The sequence below is a fragment of the Solea senegalensis genome, linkage group LG19, assembly GCF_019176455.1.
Source record: "Solea senegalensis isolate Sse05_10M linkage group LG19, IFAPA_SoseM_1, whole genome shotgun sequence".
NCBI classification, from domain to species: Eukaryota; Metazoa; Chordata; class Actinopteri; order Pleuronectiformes; family Soleidae; genus Solea; species Solea senegalensis.
In genome coordinates, this window is record NC_058038.1 from 2,589,801 (window position 1) to 2,605,581 (window position 15,781).

At 40.2% G+C, this 15,781-nt stretch overlaps 2 protein-coding genes across 2 annotated transcripts; one reads left to right on the forward strand and one right to left on the reverse strand.

The window, feature by feature from the left end:
- Positions 1-309: 309 nt before the first annotated feature.
- Positions 310-7,869, reverse strand: coil (coilin p80). The gene is made up of 7 exons (XM_044050058.1): positions 7,547-7,869; positions 5,700-6,819; positions 4,126-4,215; positions 3,097-3,144; positions 2,536-2,605; positions 2,318-2,406; positions 310-601 (listed from the first exon to the last, which is right to left on the reverse strand). The coding sequence occupies exons 1-7, from the start codon at positions 7,795-7,797 to the stop codon at positions 554-556; spliced, it is 1,716 nt and encodes a 571-aa protein (XP_043905993.1). The 5' UTR covers positions 7,798-7,869; the 3' UTR covers positions 310-553.
- Positions 7,870-8,447: 578 nt separating this feature from the next.
- scpep1 (serine carboxypeptidase 1) lies at positions 8,448-15,713 on the forward strand. Its single transcript, XM_044050060.1, has 13 exons — positions 8,448-8,590; positions 10,289-10,428; positions 11,322-11,411; positions 11,803-11,958; positions 12,451-12,525; positions 12,772-12,844; positions 13,376-13,413; positions 13,485-13,613; positions 13,913-13,997; positions 14,337-14,450; positions 14,699-14,836; positions 14,921-15,084; positions 15,477-15,713. The coding sequence occupies exons 1-13, from the start codon at positions 8,530-8,532 to the stop codon at positions 15,537-15,539; spliced, it is 1,326 nt and encodes a 441-aa protein (XP_043905995.1). The 5' UTR covers positions 8,448-8,529; the 3' UTR covers positions 15,540-15,713.
- Positions 15,714-15,781: the final 68 nt, after the last annotated feature.

Below are 15,781 nucleotides of genomic sequence, written 5' to 3' on the forward strand. Positions count from 1 at the left end.
ATGAGTACTGACAAATGATTTGTTACAACGTAATTCACCATTATTTTATGTATCACTTCAAAAACATCTGGACATCCATTCCTCTTCATAAACATGTGTTCCCATTTTATAATATACTTTTGCTTTGCTGTTTAAAATTCACAGAGCAAGTATCTTTGAAAGCTTCCTCTTGTGTATCATCTCCCCATATATATGTATATGTGTATATATATATATATATTTATATATATATATATATAAAAATACATATATATATATAAATATACTGTATATATATTTATTAATACAATAAGTATTTTTATTTCCATATCAAATGCAAGTTTTGTTTTTATTAGAAAAAATGTTTATACAAGATATCCACAGGCACAGTATTGTACACAAAATAAAAACATTACGTTCCAGTGAAGGAGACATTCTATAATGTTCCATTATCTCTGTGCAAAGTGATGACTTAATTAAAAGCACATAAAACCTCCTGAAATAACCTCTCCAATAAAAAAGAGAAGGAAAATCCATCCTGCCAAACTAAGTGAATGTACACATTTGTCCATGTTTACATGAGCAGCCTTGGTTCCAGCAGGGAGTCCCACCTTTCGGTCACCTGGGAAACGGAAGTAAACATGTCAATTAAAGCTGCAATAAGTGATGTCACCTTTTGGCTAAATTCCTGTTAGTTGCTGCCATTAGCATTCTGCTGCTGGCTCCCGAGTGGATAAAGTGTTTTGGGATCCGAGTTCAGGGGGCGTTCCTGTTTCAGGAAAGCCCCCTGACCTCAGGAAATCCGACTATAAATGGAATGCATCCAGAGTTTTTCCTGGATTTACTGTCCAGACCCCAGTCACTGAGAAAGCACTCTAGATCAGCGAGAGCTGTCAGAACATACGGGCATTTAAAGATATAAAATGAGACATTTGTGCATGAAATTGTCAAACAGAAAACAGGACTATTGTTTTATATTTTGAGTGGTGTACTTATAATAGCCAAAATGTTTCCAACACTCTTTAAATCCACAGAAATCTGTATTTATATTCAAGGTAATGGGCCGTTTCATTTTAGTTGCTTTTTAATGAAGACATCCACTTAAACCATCTCTGCTGTTGTGAGAAGAGCATGGAAGTTTAACTGAACTTTGACTTTTTGAATTTAATGAGCACTGGAAAAGGCAACAACATGTACCATGTACTCACTCTGGACTCTCCTGTGTATTACACAACACTAATCAACCTCATCTGTGTACTACAGTATATGACAGCTGTCACTTTCAGGGCAAACCCCCTGTGAAGCATCACAGTGAGGAAGGAAATGTTCAGCACTAGTGTGTTGTCTTTTGTTTTTATTGTGTGTATTTGTCACTAATGGTGTTTGCCGCGAGTTCTGCCACCAAAGCTCTCCCTGGACAACAATTCACATGGTTCCACGCTGCTTCCCAACATCATCAAACGTGGATCTTCTGTGTTACTGTGATTACTGCAGCAGAGATTACATACAGCGTTCAACACTGATTCTCAGGTTTTAACTGTCGACTAAAACAAGGTAAATGTGGATATTATAGCAAACAATAAACAAACTCATTTCAACAGTTCGAATGGAGGAAATAAACAGTGCTTACTGTAAATTTTAAGTCGAGTCGGGGAATCGTTTTATAACAATACCAATAAAACAAAGGTTCACTTTATGTTAATATGACGTTTATGTACAAGTGCTGTGAATGTTTGCCCTCAGATGTGTGAAGAGTTGAACAAACATTTGTCGCTTTCTGTCCAAATTTAATTTCACTACAGAGCAAACAATTATTTATCTGATATTTGATCAATAACAATAGTAACTGATGTGAAAATTTTTGACTGAAGCAACTATATGTTGAATATTGTATTTTCCACATAAAGCCACATAAAGGAAATGCACTATATTATTTTCACGATTAAAAAAAAAATTATATTATCAAATCTTGGCAAACATGATAATATCCCCTGATATGACTAATGACTAAAACAGTAGGCTGAAAAGGCTGCTAGCCCCTTGACTTGTATGCTTGCATCCTCTACAACTATTATGTTGTTGTTTATGTATTATGTAATTAAGAGAATGTATATCTACGTGTGTTGCTATATGGATATGCAAATGATTATGTTAATCTCACTACAGAATAAACTAAACAACTTCTGCATTTGTCCCCTCAAAGGCACAAGGTTATCAGCCCAAGCACTCCCAATAGAATTTATGGAATTGTATGAACTGGTATTGTGAGTTATCCCAGTTTAAGGATTTCTGTTTTGGCGGTTATTGATTAAGTAGTAGCTTCTTTGCTAATGCTTACCCAAGCACCTCGGGGAACAGCGTACTCTACGCTCTCTGAGCCGTCTGCGTTCTGATAGACCAGGTCAAACTTCCCAGGCTCTACAGGAGCTGAGAGACATGCAGAGAGTTAGGAATAACGACAAATGTGACGGGAAAGAGAGAAATTCAGGCATTAAAAAGCATTAATATGACAATAAATCAACATAAACATACGCATCAGTGGTGAATGAACCCTACCTTGAGTGACAGTAAGTATTTCCAGCTCAATTTGTTTGGTTGTTGGGTCAAAGCTTACGATCCTTCCCTCCTGAAATGTACAGTAACATGGTTGATATATATATACTATACTATATACTATACTATATATACTTAACTGTTCACTAATAATTCACTAACACGTTCTGATTAAAACATTCTGGGATGATATGAACAGTTCATGATGACAATGATCCTGTCCAAAACAACTGTGATTCAAAATATTACTACCATAATTGTAAAAAATAAGGCTCATTACGCTTCCATACATTTTGGTAAAAAACAAACAAACATAGAGAATAGAGGTCCTGGAATCAGTGAAGGGATGCAGGCGCCCCCTTGTGGATATTCAAAATAAATCACTCAGACCTTTATGGGAGAGTGAGAAAGCATTTTCATGTGACTCACATGAGTATCTCCGTTAAAATGTCAACCCGGTGACGGAGATTTACCACAATCAACTTGTTATGAGTACTTTTTATTGCAATGCACAATAAAAACAATCTATCCTCCCATCCCTATTTCAGAAAGTGTTAATCTCACCTTGTATTCTGACACCTCTGGTGTATAGTTCTCCGTCAGCTCCAGCAGCTGTGAAAACACACACACACACACACGAGCTTGTTTTATATCTTAGTGAGGACACACACACACACACACACACACACACACACAGGTAATTAACCTTACAACTTAATATGAACTTCAGCTTCTTAAAATATTATGAACTGAATAAATAAATGTTCCCTCTGACATTAGGTTTTATAATCAGCATTAATAACTTGTGTTGTGTAGGTCGTGGGTCCATGTGGACGTTGGGCTTGCAGATGAAGTCAATGTCCTGTCTGTCTGTCTGTCTGTCTGTCTGTCTTTGATGACAGACAGACAGATCAACACGTGTTTTACTGTGTTGATGGTCTGAAGCCTCCTCCACACAACAATCACCTACACCTGTGGTTTTCTTTCACTCTGCATCAGTCTGTGCTCGGTCACAATGTTGTAGTTATTATGTATTATTATGATATTATCTGCACAGTATCAGTCGTGGCCAATATTGGCTTTTAAAAATGGATTACTGGACATTGACTAATGACCAAAAGACTGAATAAGCCGCTACCTCCTTGACTTCTGTGCTGGTTCCCTCTACAACTATTATTTTTTTGCACAATGAATAAAATATTATATCTACTTCTGCAGTGACATGGCCTCTGCAGTTTGGTGCAGGGATACATCGGTATCGTTACCCAAATCCCAAGCACTCCCAAAATATCGGCATATCGGATTAAAGCAAAAAGTCTAACATCGTACATTATTATTATTTATTATTATACATTATATTATTATTACTACTTTTGTATGGTTTGGGTTCAAAATCAACTAAAAAATCAATTTTCAGGAACTAACGAAATGAAGCTGGATGAAATAAAAGCAAGTTGTAAAAAGTAAGGTTTGCTTCTAACATTTATGACTAACAGCTATGATGACGACCAGAAGCTGAAGTGAACCAGACAAAGAAGAATTCTGTGCAACTTCCCTCAAATGCTTCACCTCTGCAGCTGTGACTGCACTTACCTTGAAGGCGATCTTCTGCCCCACTTGTGGAGGAGCAGCTAGCAGTGGCATAGAGCTGTAGTCCTTCTTGGGGGCAACTTCTGCTCCGTTCTACATCCAGAGACAAATGCAAGACACCATGAGATGATTACTAATCCTGAGCACTTTTCATACACAGCATAACACGATGGAAAGAAAGTCTTTACTTTACTTGAATATTTTTGTTGGACAGACTTTAGCTTTGCTTTTACTGACAGCACATGTTTTCACTTCACAGGAGCATGAATTTCTCACAAAGATCTCATGCTGCTGTGTCCAGCTCATCACTCTCAGTGGGGTTCAGGTCTGCACTTTGTGACGGACAATTTATGTATGAAAATGATAACTGGAAGACGCCCAAAAAACATAAGCATCAGTGTATTTATTTATTTATATTTGTTTGGGCATATTTGACCAACTCAAGCAATCCCAGATCAAACACTGCCCCCGCAGGACAGAATATAGACAAATTACAGACTACATGGATTAGAGGTAGACCACTTTATCATTTATAACAATCACCACTGGCTGATTATTTATTAATCAGACACTTATTACATATGATGCTCTGAGCATATACATGCTGCTAAATGACTAAAACTACAATAAATTTTACCCAAAAACTATATATTAAGTGAAGTGTTTTAGTTTTAAGATGTGTTTAATATGACAAGTCCCACATAAAATAAACATTGGAAAAACATAACATTAGTGTTGTTTAGTAACTGGTGACCAAAGTTAAGCAATTGTATTATTTGTTATCATTTTCCATCAGGTGGAGGAAAAAGAAAATCAGTGAAAAGTATATTAATATAAAATATTATATAATAATATGCTGGTTTCTAAAAATCAGCATTGGCCTTAAAAGAATCGTAATATGTTACCATTACTTGCTCTTGCAGAGTTTCTCGTTATAGTCATAAAAATATTAGGCATAGCAGCAGGAACTAAGTCACACTTAGTTCTTGGGGAACAATCAGTTACACATTTTTTCAGACTGGAAGTGTTCACATGTCCACCTCGTTTGTAATAACTGCGGGGACAGCAGTAAATTTCCCTGTCAAACAAGTGTTTGTTGTTTTAAAATCACAATTCTCTGGTTTCTTCAACTTCCACTTAGGACTCTTTAATTAGCTGATGTTTTTTTCATATATAAATATTGACTTATTTAAAAAAAAGAAAGAAAAAAAAAAAGATATGATATCTGATTGTGATATCTAGGGCTGCAACAAATGGCTATTTTCATAATTGATTAATCTGTCGATGATTATCTAGACTAATCGAGTCAAGAAAATGTTGATTAGTGTTTTACCAAACCTGGAAAGAATGATGTTCTCAAATGTCTTTCATTCAGTTAGAATGATTTATTTGTTATATGGAGCAAAGAAACCAGTAAATAAAGCTCTGACGGAACATTTGTCTTTTAATGTTCACTAAATTTGGACCAGTGAAGAACTCTCCTCCAGGCCGTCATGTATTTAATTCCCTTTAATTAACCCTTTAATTCTAATTATCAAACCACAGATATGCAGATGTAGAAGTGGGCGAACACAAACCTGGAGGATGACTGACTTGTTGCTCAGTAAATCAGTCTGGTAACTTGGCTCCTTGGCTCCATTATAGCTGGACTCAAAGCTGTCAGCAGCGTGACCTCTGCTGAGCCCTCGACCTTCACCCCGCCCCCTTCCTCCAAGACCGCCACTCCCTGTTCTCCCACAGCTGCCGCCACTCCAAGGTGGTCGAACACCCATGCCACGCCACGGCTGCTGCAATGGTTGTCTTATAACCAGCTGAATCTCCTCCTCCTCCTCCTCGTCAGACTTGGGAGTCTCCACATCTTTGCCATCAGGAGGAGGCGTGGCTTCAGGCGCTGCCTTTTTCTGAGCACAGTCTGAGGACGGGGGAAGAGAAGGAGCCTGCTGAGGTTTTGAGGTTTGAGATGTGGAGTTCCAAGGTTTGTGTTTTGGTGGGACTTTAGCGCCGGCAGCCTCGTCAGAGGAGGAATCTGTTTCTGAAGAGGACGATGGGGTTGGCTGGGATTTCTTCTGGGTGGGTTTGGTGGCTACAGGCGTCTTGGAGGTGGCTACAGGCGTCTTGGAGGCGGCGGCTACAGGCGTCTTGGAGGCGGCTACAGGCGTCTTGGAGGCGGCTACAGGCGTCTTGGAGGCGGCTACAGGCGTCTTGGATGCAGCAGGGGTGGACGAGGGTGTTTTAGCTGCTGGTTTTAAGGCAGGGGTCTTTTTAGGAGCTTCGTGTTCTTCACTGCTGCTGCTACTGGAATCTGAAGAGGAGACAATTTGCTTTTTGCTCTGTGTTTTTCCTTGTACTGCTGGGAGCTTCTTGATGCTCTTTACTGGCTGTTCCACAGTAGATGGAGGTTTTTTGGCAGCTGCAGTTGATTTGGGGGTGACAGGGATGTTGTCCTCTGTCTTCTCCTTCTTCTTCTTTTTCTTCTCTGCATGCTTATCTTTTGACTTCTTACTCTTCTTACCACCTGAAACCTGCTTCGCCTCCCTCTCCAGACTCTCCTCCCTCTTCTTTTTCCTCTTTTTTTCCTTCCATTCCACACTCACTCCATCATCCTCTGCAGGTCTGTGTCTCTTTCTGCAGTTTTTACTTGACGGGTCTGGAGAGCTGCTGTGGCCGTTCACCTGGGCCAGAGAGTCCACCTTCACCCTAGGAAACAGCAACACACACGTTAAACAGACAGATCCAACACTTCACCAAAATGTATGGGGTTCTTCTCTAGGAAACATTCAATTATTCACTTGATTGTCATATAATAACATCAAACAACACAAACGTTTGATCGACAACGTCCCTATAAGGACAAATCTCTTTAGTCCAATGACTCCCTAAATTGAGATGCATCTATTAACACAAGATGCAGCAAGCATTTAGTTAGAAGTGCTGACATTGAAGGGCCACATGGTTGGTGTAGTGGTGTTGCCTTCGCAGCAAGAAGGGTCTTTCAACATGGAGTATGCATGTTCTCACAGTCCACAGTCCAAAAACATGAAATATGGAAAGTAAGTAAATTGGACACTCTAAATTGACATTATTGGAGTGAGAGTGGATGGTTGTGTGTCTCTATGTGTGTCTCTGTGATGGACTGGCAATCTGTCCAAGGTGTAGAAGATGGATGGATGGATGATGACATTTAAGGGTTTCCTGAATGCATCTCATTAGCTGTTCATGTACACTCAACACTTCAATATACAGCTGTACATGTTACATCATGTCAACACTGTTTCTCAGACTTTGAGGATGATCCTAACACCCAAGCAGAACTGTGAAGCCCTCAGAGTTCAGACTCCATCAACACCTCTTATGTTATGATCACAAAGCGACGACGACCACGATGATGATGATGTCATACACCAAGCAGCGAGAGCACGCGCACCTGACACTGTCGTTGTCCCGCACCACAAAGACGCTCTCGGTGTGAGGCAGGTAACAGTCGTCTACGAAGAGGTTCAGGATGCTCCTGGAGCTGAACTCGAACTTCTCTCTGATCAAACTCTCCAGGTCCGAAACCACGCGACACGCGTTCAGGTCCACGAGCAGCCAGCACATGCGGCAGTCAGCAATGGCGGGCGGCGGGTAGTCAAAGAAGAGGCGCACGCGGATGAAACTGTTGCTGTTCGCCGCCATGACAAGATATAACACCAGGCTAAACTAAACACACGCACGCACGCGCCAAACACACCGCTGCTGATCCGACAGGAAGAGTCAGGACTGGACTTCCGGACCGGGTTTAGTTTTCTTCAAAATAAAAGCGTTACTATATACATATCACATGATAAGCAGCACATCACATGTCCACTGTTTTAAACTGACAATGGTCATCAAGCCTGTACGTAAATGATCAAAGATTTATTGAAGCAAAACGATTGTAAAATGTGACATATGAGTGTATTGTAATGTCACCAAGTCTGATTTAAATTGTTGATCAAAATGATTTTACAGATATTTTAAAACGGTGGGGGCTTTTATTTTGAAGGTCACGTCCTTTACAGGAAGTCACATCTTGGCTTTGACAACACTGCCCCCTCTTGGTGTGGAGTCGAACATCATCCCTTTTAAAAACTGCAATGTGTTAGTTTGAAGGCACGTTACAGTAGTGTCGGACTTATAGTAGTAGTATATTATTATTATTATTACAGTAGTAGTATTACAACGTCATATTCATAACCACATCAACCCTTTTCTGGTAAACTCTCTTCCACAATACTACTAAAACACACTGTCAGGTCCAACTTACAAAACTATGGGGAGAGCGAGAGAGAGAGAGGTCAGCTGACTCCGGATGTGGTCACGTGATTTCTGGTTGCAATAAATGAGCGTAGAGCCGGACGAACAACGCGTTCACTCTTCAGCAAAACAATGGGTCTGTTGGGGTCAGGGTGCAGGCTGCTCTTCTTACTCACCGCGGTCTTCAACAAAGGTAAGACTACATGAATAAGTTACTTCATTCAAGTGTGAAAAACGTCACGTTTCCTGAGACAGAATCTGTCAAAACGGTCTGTGTCTCGCGTCGATGCGCTTCCTCCACAGACTAAAACTCACTCACTCACATACGAGTACATTTACATCTTTTTAGATCGGAGCTGGAATCTGTAGAGAAACATGAGACTGAGGTGAAAGAGGAAACTGTAGTTTCAGATACACAGCTCCCACTGTGGAGAGAACAACCCGTGATTGACAGCTTCTGATTAGCCAACACTGCTACTGATGATGATGATGATGAGGAAGAGGAAGAAGTTAATCAGATCCTCACACACACACACTGCAGCCTCCTGTCTTTAATCAGATTACATGAACATCTGGACACCACTCTGTCATCATCAGATCTAAACTCTACTATAATCTGTGTTCACATGAACACCAGTAATCTGAATATCTAATTATATTAATATAGTAATTTGACATTATTCTGAAAAAGATATTCACATTTACAGGAGTCACTAATAGAGGTAGACTGATATAATAACTTGATTTTTGCCACTTTTAGTAATCACTCTGCCATTATTATTATTATTTAATCAATCTGCCAATGTTTGCTGTAGGAAATGTGATTAATGCTGTTTTAAGCTCTTTTTGATTACATGTCTCTTGGATTCAGTATATACTATTATTTACACTCAAAATATATAAGAGCACCACAGTGCAGACATAACGGACAGAAGTTGTGGTCGACAAATGTTAGATTCATCAACTTTGTGTACAGTTTTCCTGTTTTACTTTTATCAGATGGATGGGGAAAAAGCTATCAGCCTTAGATATGTGCATCACAAAAACACGCGTGTACAGAAAATATAAACTAGAATTAAATCCGATCTACATTTATGTAACGTGTATGAGTTTGCAAAAAAACATTCATCATTCACCGACCCACACAAAAGCACCACAGGCATGTGATTTATAAATCAAGTTCAGCGTCATTGACGGACTCAAGGTCCACATAATTAAAACAACAGACTCCAATATGATTATAAAAAACAGCACAATAAAAATGATTTAGTCCACAGATGGATCTTTGCATCAGGTTTCACAGGAAACCTTTAAGTGCAGACTCTGCTTTACAGTCATTTACTCTGCAGCCAATAATTGTTATAAGCAACTTGAACGTAAAAGTATTCTGTTTAGTTTTTTTTACCGTCTACATAAGAGAAGAGAATCCTTTATTAGTACCACAAAGGGGAATTTGCAATTGCAGTTTCATAAAGTAACTAAGACTGGAATACTCCACATAGTTTTAGCTTCTAGGTCTGGTTCGGTTCATCACAACATGCTGTTTTTTGTTTCCACGGCAGTGTCTTGTAACCATTCATTCATTCACATGAACTGCAATCATGTGACTTTACCCACTGTTATACGTTAATATTTGAGCTCCACTGAACTGAGATTGAAGCTTTATTTGCACTTTGCTCTGCTAAACTGAAGCATCTGTGCACCTTTTATTTGCCATACGTGCATTTCAGTGAAAATATTCATCGCTGACTGAACTTGATCTGCTGTTGTGAGACTGAAAACTCTGGAGTTTGCCTCTGATATGGACACATGATATTGGTTTGTTCCTTTCAGTATTAGGACTGTTATTTGAGGAATGATGTAACTGATTCTTTATTCTTCTTTTTGTTAGGGCTCCTCAGTCCTGTGACGGGCAAAGAAGCCTGGAACTATGTGGAGGTGAGAGACGGCGCCCACATGTTCTGGTGGCTTTACTACGCTGACAGTCCTTCTGCTGGATTCATGGACCTGCCTCTGGTCATGTGGCTGCAGGTAGGACACGATAACATCCACTGATCCATGTTCAGTGTGTTTCTTTGTTGTTTAGTAAAGCAGCTTTTATTGTTTCCACTCAACCAAAATGTCCACATTCAGACCAAATGGTTCGTGACCAGAAACAAGTGACATACTCGGTGTTTTACGTCATTATTTTACCTGCCTGTTGTCTTCTCAATCTATTAATTAGTAACTTGTAGAACGATTATTTTCTCTGTAATTTGAGTAAATGTTTGGTCCAGAAAATGCTCAAAACTGTTGATTTAATGTTTTTCACAATGCTCAAATGTCTTGTTTTAGTCCACAAACCAATGTGATTCAGTTTGAATGATTTTATTTTTGTTATGTGCGCAAATAAACCAGAAAATATTCAAATTTAAAAAAATCAGAAAACCTGTTTGAACAGGTGAGTAATCGATCATCTAAATAGTTGACAATTAGTTTAGTAATTGTTTGATAATCAAACAAAGCCAGTGTCGTAAACTGACAGTTAGTTGCATTATGGGAAATGTTGTTTGTTAGTGTGTCTCCACTAACTGCTGCTTCAGCTTTTTTAAATCTGATTCAAAACACTCGTCAGGCCTTGTTTCTAGTGATGCTCACAAGTGATGAATATAAATCAGGTTTTAAAAAAAGCATTTGGTGTTGACGCTGAATGACTAACAGCGACGGTGCCTCTTTTTTTAACTGCAGAAGAGGAAGGAGGTCTCGGAGTGATCTGGAGTCATCACTCCAAAAATACTCAACCTGAGTCATGTGTTAGTCAAACGTGTTATCAGGATAGACTTGATTGACAGATAAATAAATCACTATAAACAAACCATGTTAAAGTTTGGTTACAATCCGCTTTAAAACACTTCATGGCCTTCGTTATGTCCATGTGTCTTCAGGGTGGACCCGGTGGATCAGGAAGTGGCTTTGGGAACTTTGAGGAGATTGGACCGTTGAACAGGGACCTCGAGCCCAGAAAGACGAGCTGGGTAAGATGTTTGCACTGTTCCAGCTGTTTAGTGATGGAATAGATTTGGACACTTCATTCTCATGGAGTATGGATTATCCAGAGGTGTCTTTTTAAGAGTTTTGTGTTTTGAAATTCAATTGAAAAGGATATTAAGACTGATTTAGTTGACTTGTTTTTAGAGGTTTCAGCACCTCTGTTGTATTTATATGACTGTTAATGCAAATGTGCAACCAATTTGAAGAAGGAACTACACTCTCTCTCTCTCTCTCCAGACGCACTTCCCATGATTCCACGCTGCTTCACAACACTGTTCTGTCACTGCGTTGATTTGAAAATGACTGTGCATTTAAAACACATCTTCTAAAGAAATATTGTCTTTAGTAATTGTGTGTGTGTGTCCTGTGTCTCAGGTGCAGGCAGCCAGTGTGTTATTTGTAGATAACCCAGTGGGCACCGGCTTCAGCTACACTGACACACCTGATGGCTATGCTACCAATGTGGCCATGGTTTCTTCAGACATGCTGGTGCTGCTCAGAAACTTCTTCTTGGAGAAGCCTGAGTTCCAGGTAAGGTGACGCTGGCAGAGCCACACTCGATCACAGACGGCTGTTAAAGCTATTGTCTTGTGTTTTTGTTGTTTTCCACGTGTGACGAGTCACTGCAGATTCTGCAGGTCCTTCTTCATCCTTGTTAGCATCAGACTCTTTGTTACAGACAAACCGCCTGTGTTCATATTTCTATTCACCTGTGACTTTCAAATCTGTGCAATAATCCTTTTATGTTTCTCATCTTTACTAGTGAAAGATGTTTACTGAATATATTTTTAATGTTATTTTATTGCCAATTCTTGCCCTATTTTGTTTTTAGATTTATTATTTATGTTATTTTAATACTATTCAAATCTTTTGGAGTTTTTAGATTTTATTCTAATCCTTTTTAGTGTTTCTCACTTGAAGTTCTGACTGTTTTGCTATTTTTAATGTATGTAAATGATAGAACTTTTAAAGACCACAAACTGTATACAGGCTTAATGCCATATATTGTTTACTTGGCTGCAGAGCATCCCCTTCTACATCTTCTCGGAGTCATATGGAGGGAAGATGGCAGCTGCTATCTCACAGGAGCTCACCAAGGTCAGGAAAAGCATGATCAGTGTTATCAGTGGATCATATTAACGATGGCACAGATTGTTAATATAATATAATATAATATAATATAATATAATAGGAAAGCAGAGGAAGCGAAATGGAACTTTGTTAATTCGATTTTTTTCACGAGACGACAACGTAACAACAATATTGACGTGACACACACACACACCATGACTACACAGAGGGAAACATACACAGTTGTGTTACTTGGTGTCTCTGTCTGTCCAGGCCATCGCAGAAGGAACAGTGAAATGCAACTTTGCTGGTGTGGCACTTGGAGACTCGTGGATTTCACCACTGGGTCAGTATCCTCTAGTCTTTATATCTGTACCGTATCGTGTTTTAATCACACAGTGGCTCAGCAGAGCGGTCGATAACAGGGTTACTAGAGGTCAAGAGGTCAAGACCACTCCAGCTCCAGCAATGAATGACCTCATTCTTACCTTCTTCAAAGCCACGAGTGACCACGACAGTGACGCGAGGTCTTCTGCTTTTTCTGTCCCTCAGTCAGCGTCGTCTCCATCTCGACATTCAGACCATCTAGAAATGTGGAGGAAAGAGTACAGAGTAAAAACACTGATGGTTTTCTAAATGAAGGACTTGAAGTCCACTTAAACACTGACGAGGAGAGCGAGTCATTTCAGTCTCACAGCAGAAGTACGACAAAGATGAAAACGGAAGGAAACGACAGAGTAAACACAGACACTGACTGAGCCGAGCTGTATTATTTATTTTATAACAAACCTGATCAATATGTGTACATTTGGAATATGGAGCACCTTAAACTGCTTAATGTGATTAAAATGTAAAAAGTCTTGTGCTTCATCCACAGACTCAGTCATGACGTGGGGACCATACCTCTACACCACTGTAAGTGACACACCATGAGTAGTGTGGGGAATGTTGGCTTTTGATGACACTGTGTCGCGTCTGCTGTTCAGTCTCTGCTGGACGATAACGGCCTGGCGGACGTGAGCAGTGCAGCAGAGGACGTGAAGCGAGCTGTGGAGCAGCAGCAGTTTGAGAAGGCGACTGAGCTGTGGTCAGTGGCTGAGACTGTGGTGGAGCAGGTGGGTACACAAGTGTCTATAGGAAACTGTAGTGTATACGACTACATAGAAATAAAATTCAGGGTCCTTTTTCACTGCAACTGTATGAATTAAATGGAAATCTTAAAATTATTAGTAGTATTTGATGTGGTCATGATTATTTATTTATACTTTCAAAAATAATTGGACTAAAAATAATATAATTTATAATAAAATGCAAAGAAAACTAAAAGCAGTGTAATGACATATTTAAGATGAGACACTAACTTGTGTGGTTCATGTGGTTTAATAGCTGTTGTTGTTGTTGTTGTCGTCGTCAGAACACCAACGGTGTCAACTTCTACAACATCCTCACCCAGGACCCAGATGAGAAGAGCAGTTCTTCAGCAGGGGAGGACTTCATTGGTAAGATCATGTCATCACATCCAGGCGTGGAGCGACACGTCCTGACAAAATAATGATAAAAAGTAAAAACATGAAGTGGGTCATCAAAAAAGCTCAACGTTGCTAAATTAACTTTTCAAGTTTTTTAGTGATTTTGGCAGCGTTTGTTATGTTACTGAGAACAAACGTGTGTAAACTTGCATAGAAATAGGCCACTTCCTTCAATAACTCAGCCTTTTATTTGTGTATATGAAAACAAACACACAAGCAAATCAACCTGCCCAATCATTCGACCTCTAAACTACACTTCAGTGAAAATCACAAATGAAGTGTGAATGTAGTTTTGTCTCACGTCTCCAGCTCTGCAGACGCGTCGCCACATCCGTCCGCTCCACAGCCAGTCACTGAGCGAGCTCATGAACGGACCCGTCCGGAAGAAACTGGCCATCATTCCTCGCAATGTCACCTGGGGAGGTAGTGTGTCCGTCGCAGTATTCCACACACGTTAGCTGACAGTCAGCTGACCTCTCTGACTAACTTCCTGTCCTGTGCCGTTTCCTCCTCTTTTCTGTCCACTGGGGGCTTCTGTAGAAACACGGTGGAACAAGATAACCTAAATATTTCTTTTAATGATAAAGCGATTATACACTTAGAATAATGTGTGGTATATCACACGCTGAAAACCTCCTTTAACTGGCTTCCTGTTCCCTCTGTGTGTCCAGGCCAGGCAGAAGAAGTGTTCAGTAACATGGCAGGAGACTTCATGAGACCAGTGGTGGACATAGTGGACCAACTGCTGACCGCTGGCGTCAACGTCACCGTCTACAATGGACAGCTGGACCTCATCGTGGACACCATGGGTAAGTTGAGTATCGCGTTCAGCTCCAGCACTGATCCCTCGCGTGGCCTCAGTGCGTCGAGCTTCTCTGCGCTTCTCGTCTCAGGCCAAGAGCTGTGGGTGAAGCGTCTCAAGTGGGAGGGGCTACCTGGATTTAACAAGCTGAAGTGGACCGCCCTGGATGACCCCGCCTCCCCAGGTGTTACCGGAGCTTTCTGCAAGACCTACAAGAACTTCTCCTTCTTTTGGATCCTCAGAGCTGGTCACATGGTAAATGAAATACTTGGTGATGAGTTTGTCACAAGTTTAAGAAGTAACTTAAAACTGCATGTGTCACTTTTTTAAATGCAAACATATGCCATTCAAACCATTGTCACACGAGTTTACACAATGCTGATCAGCTCCACATGACTGTCTCGGTTTCTTAGAATAGCAACTTTCCCACACTTCTAAAAACTTATCGTTCAGCAGATTGACATGACAAACTCATCTTGTCCGCTCCCTCAGTCGGGTCTGATAGTATTGCTTGACAGAGCCCATTTTCAAATGAAGGACACAGCCTACAAACATGAGGCAGAATAATCACATCAACAAAAATCACCAAACGTTCTGCAGCTTTAAGATGAAAGAAAAGCAACATTCTTCTCCTCCTGTTTCTACAGATTCCTTCAGACCAGGGACCCATGGCCTTGGAGATGTTGAAGATGGTCACACGGCAGGCCTGATCCTCTGACGCCAGCAGGAATGGCTCTGACAATCACGCTACGATCACATGACCTCTTTTTGTACGTCACTTTCTGCTAAACCAAATAAACTAAATCTGACTCTCACTTGATCACAACACACACGACCTGTGACGACTTCAGCTGCAACACAAATAAAGACCTTGTTTTTGTAAACTCTGGCTTCCTCTTTGCTACAGTGGTCAACTTGTGTATAAGAACTGGTGACCTCTGATGACCTCAAA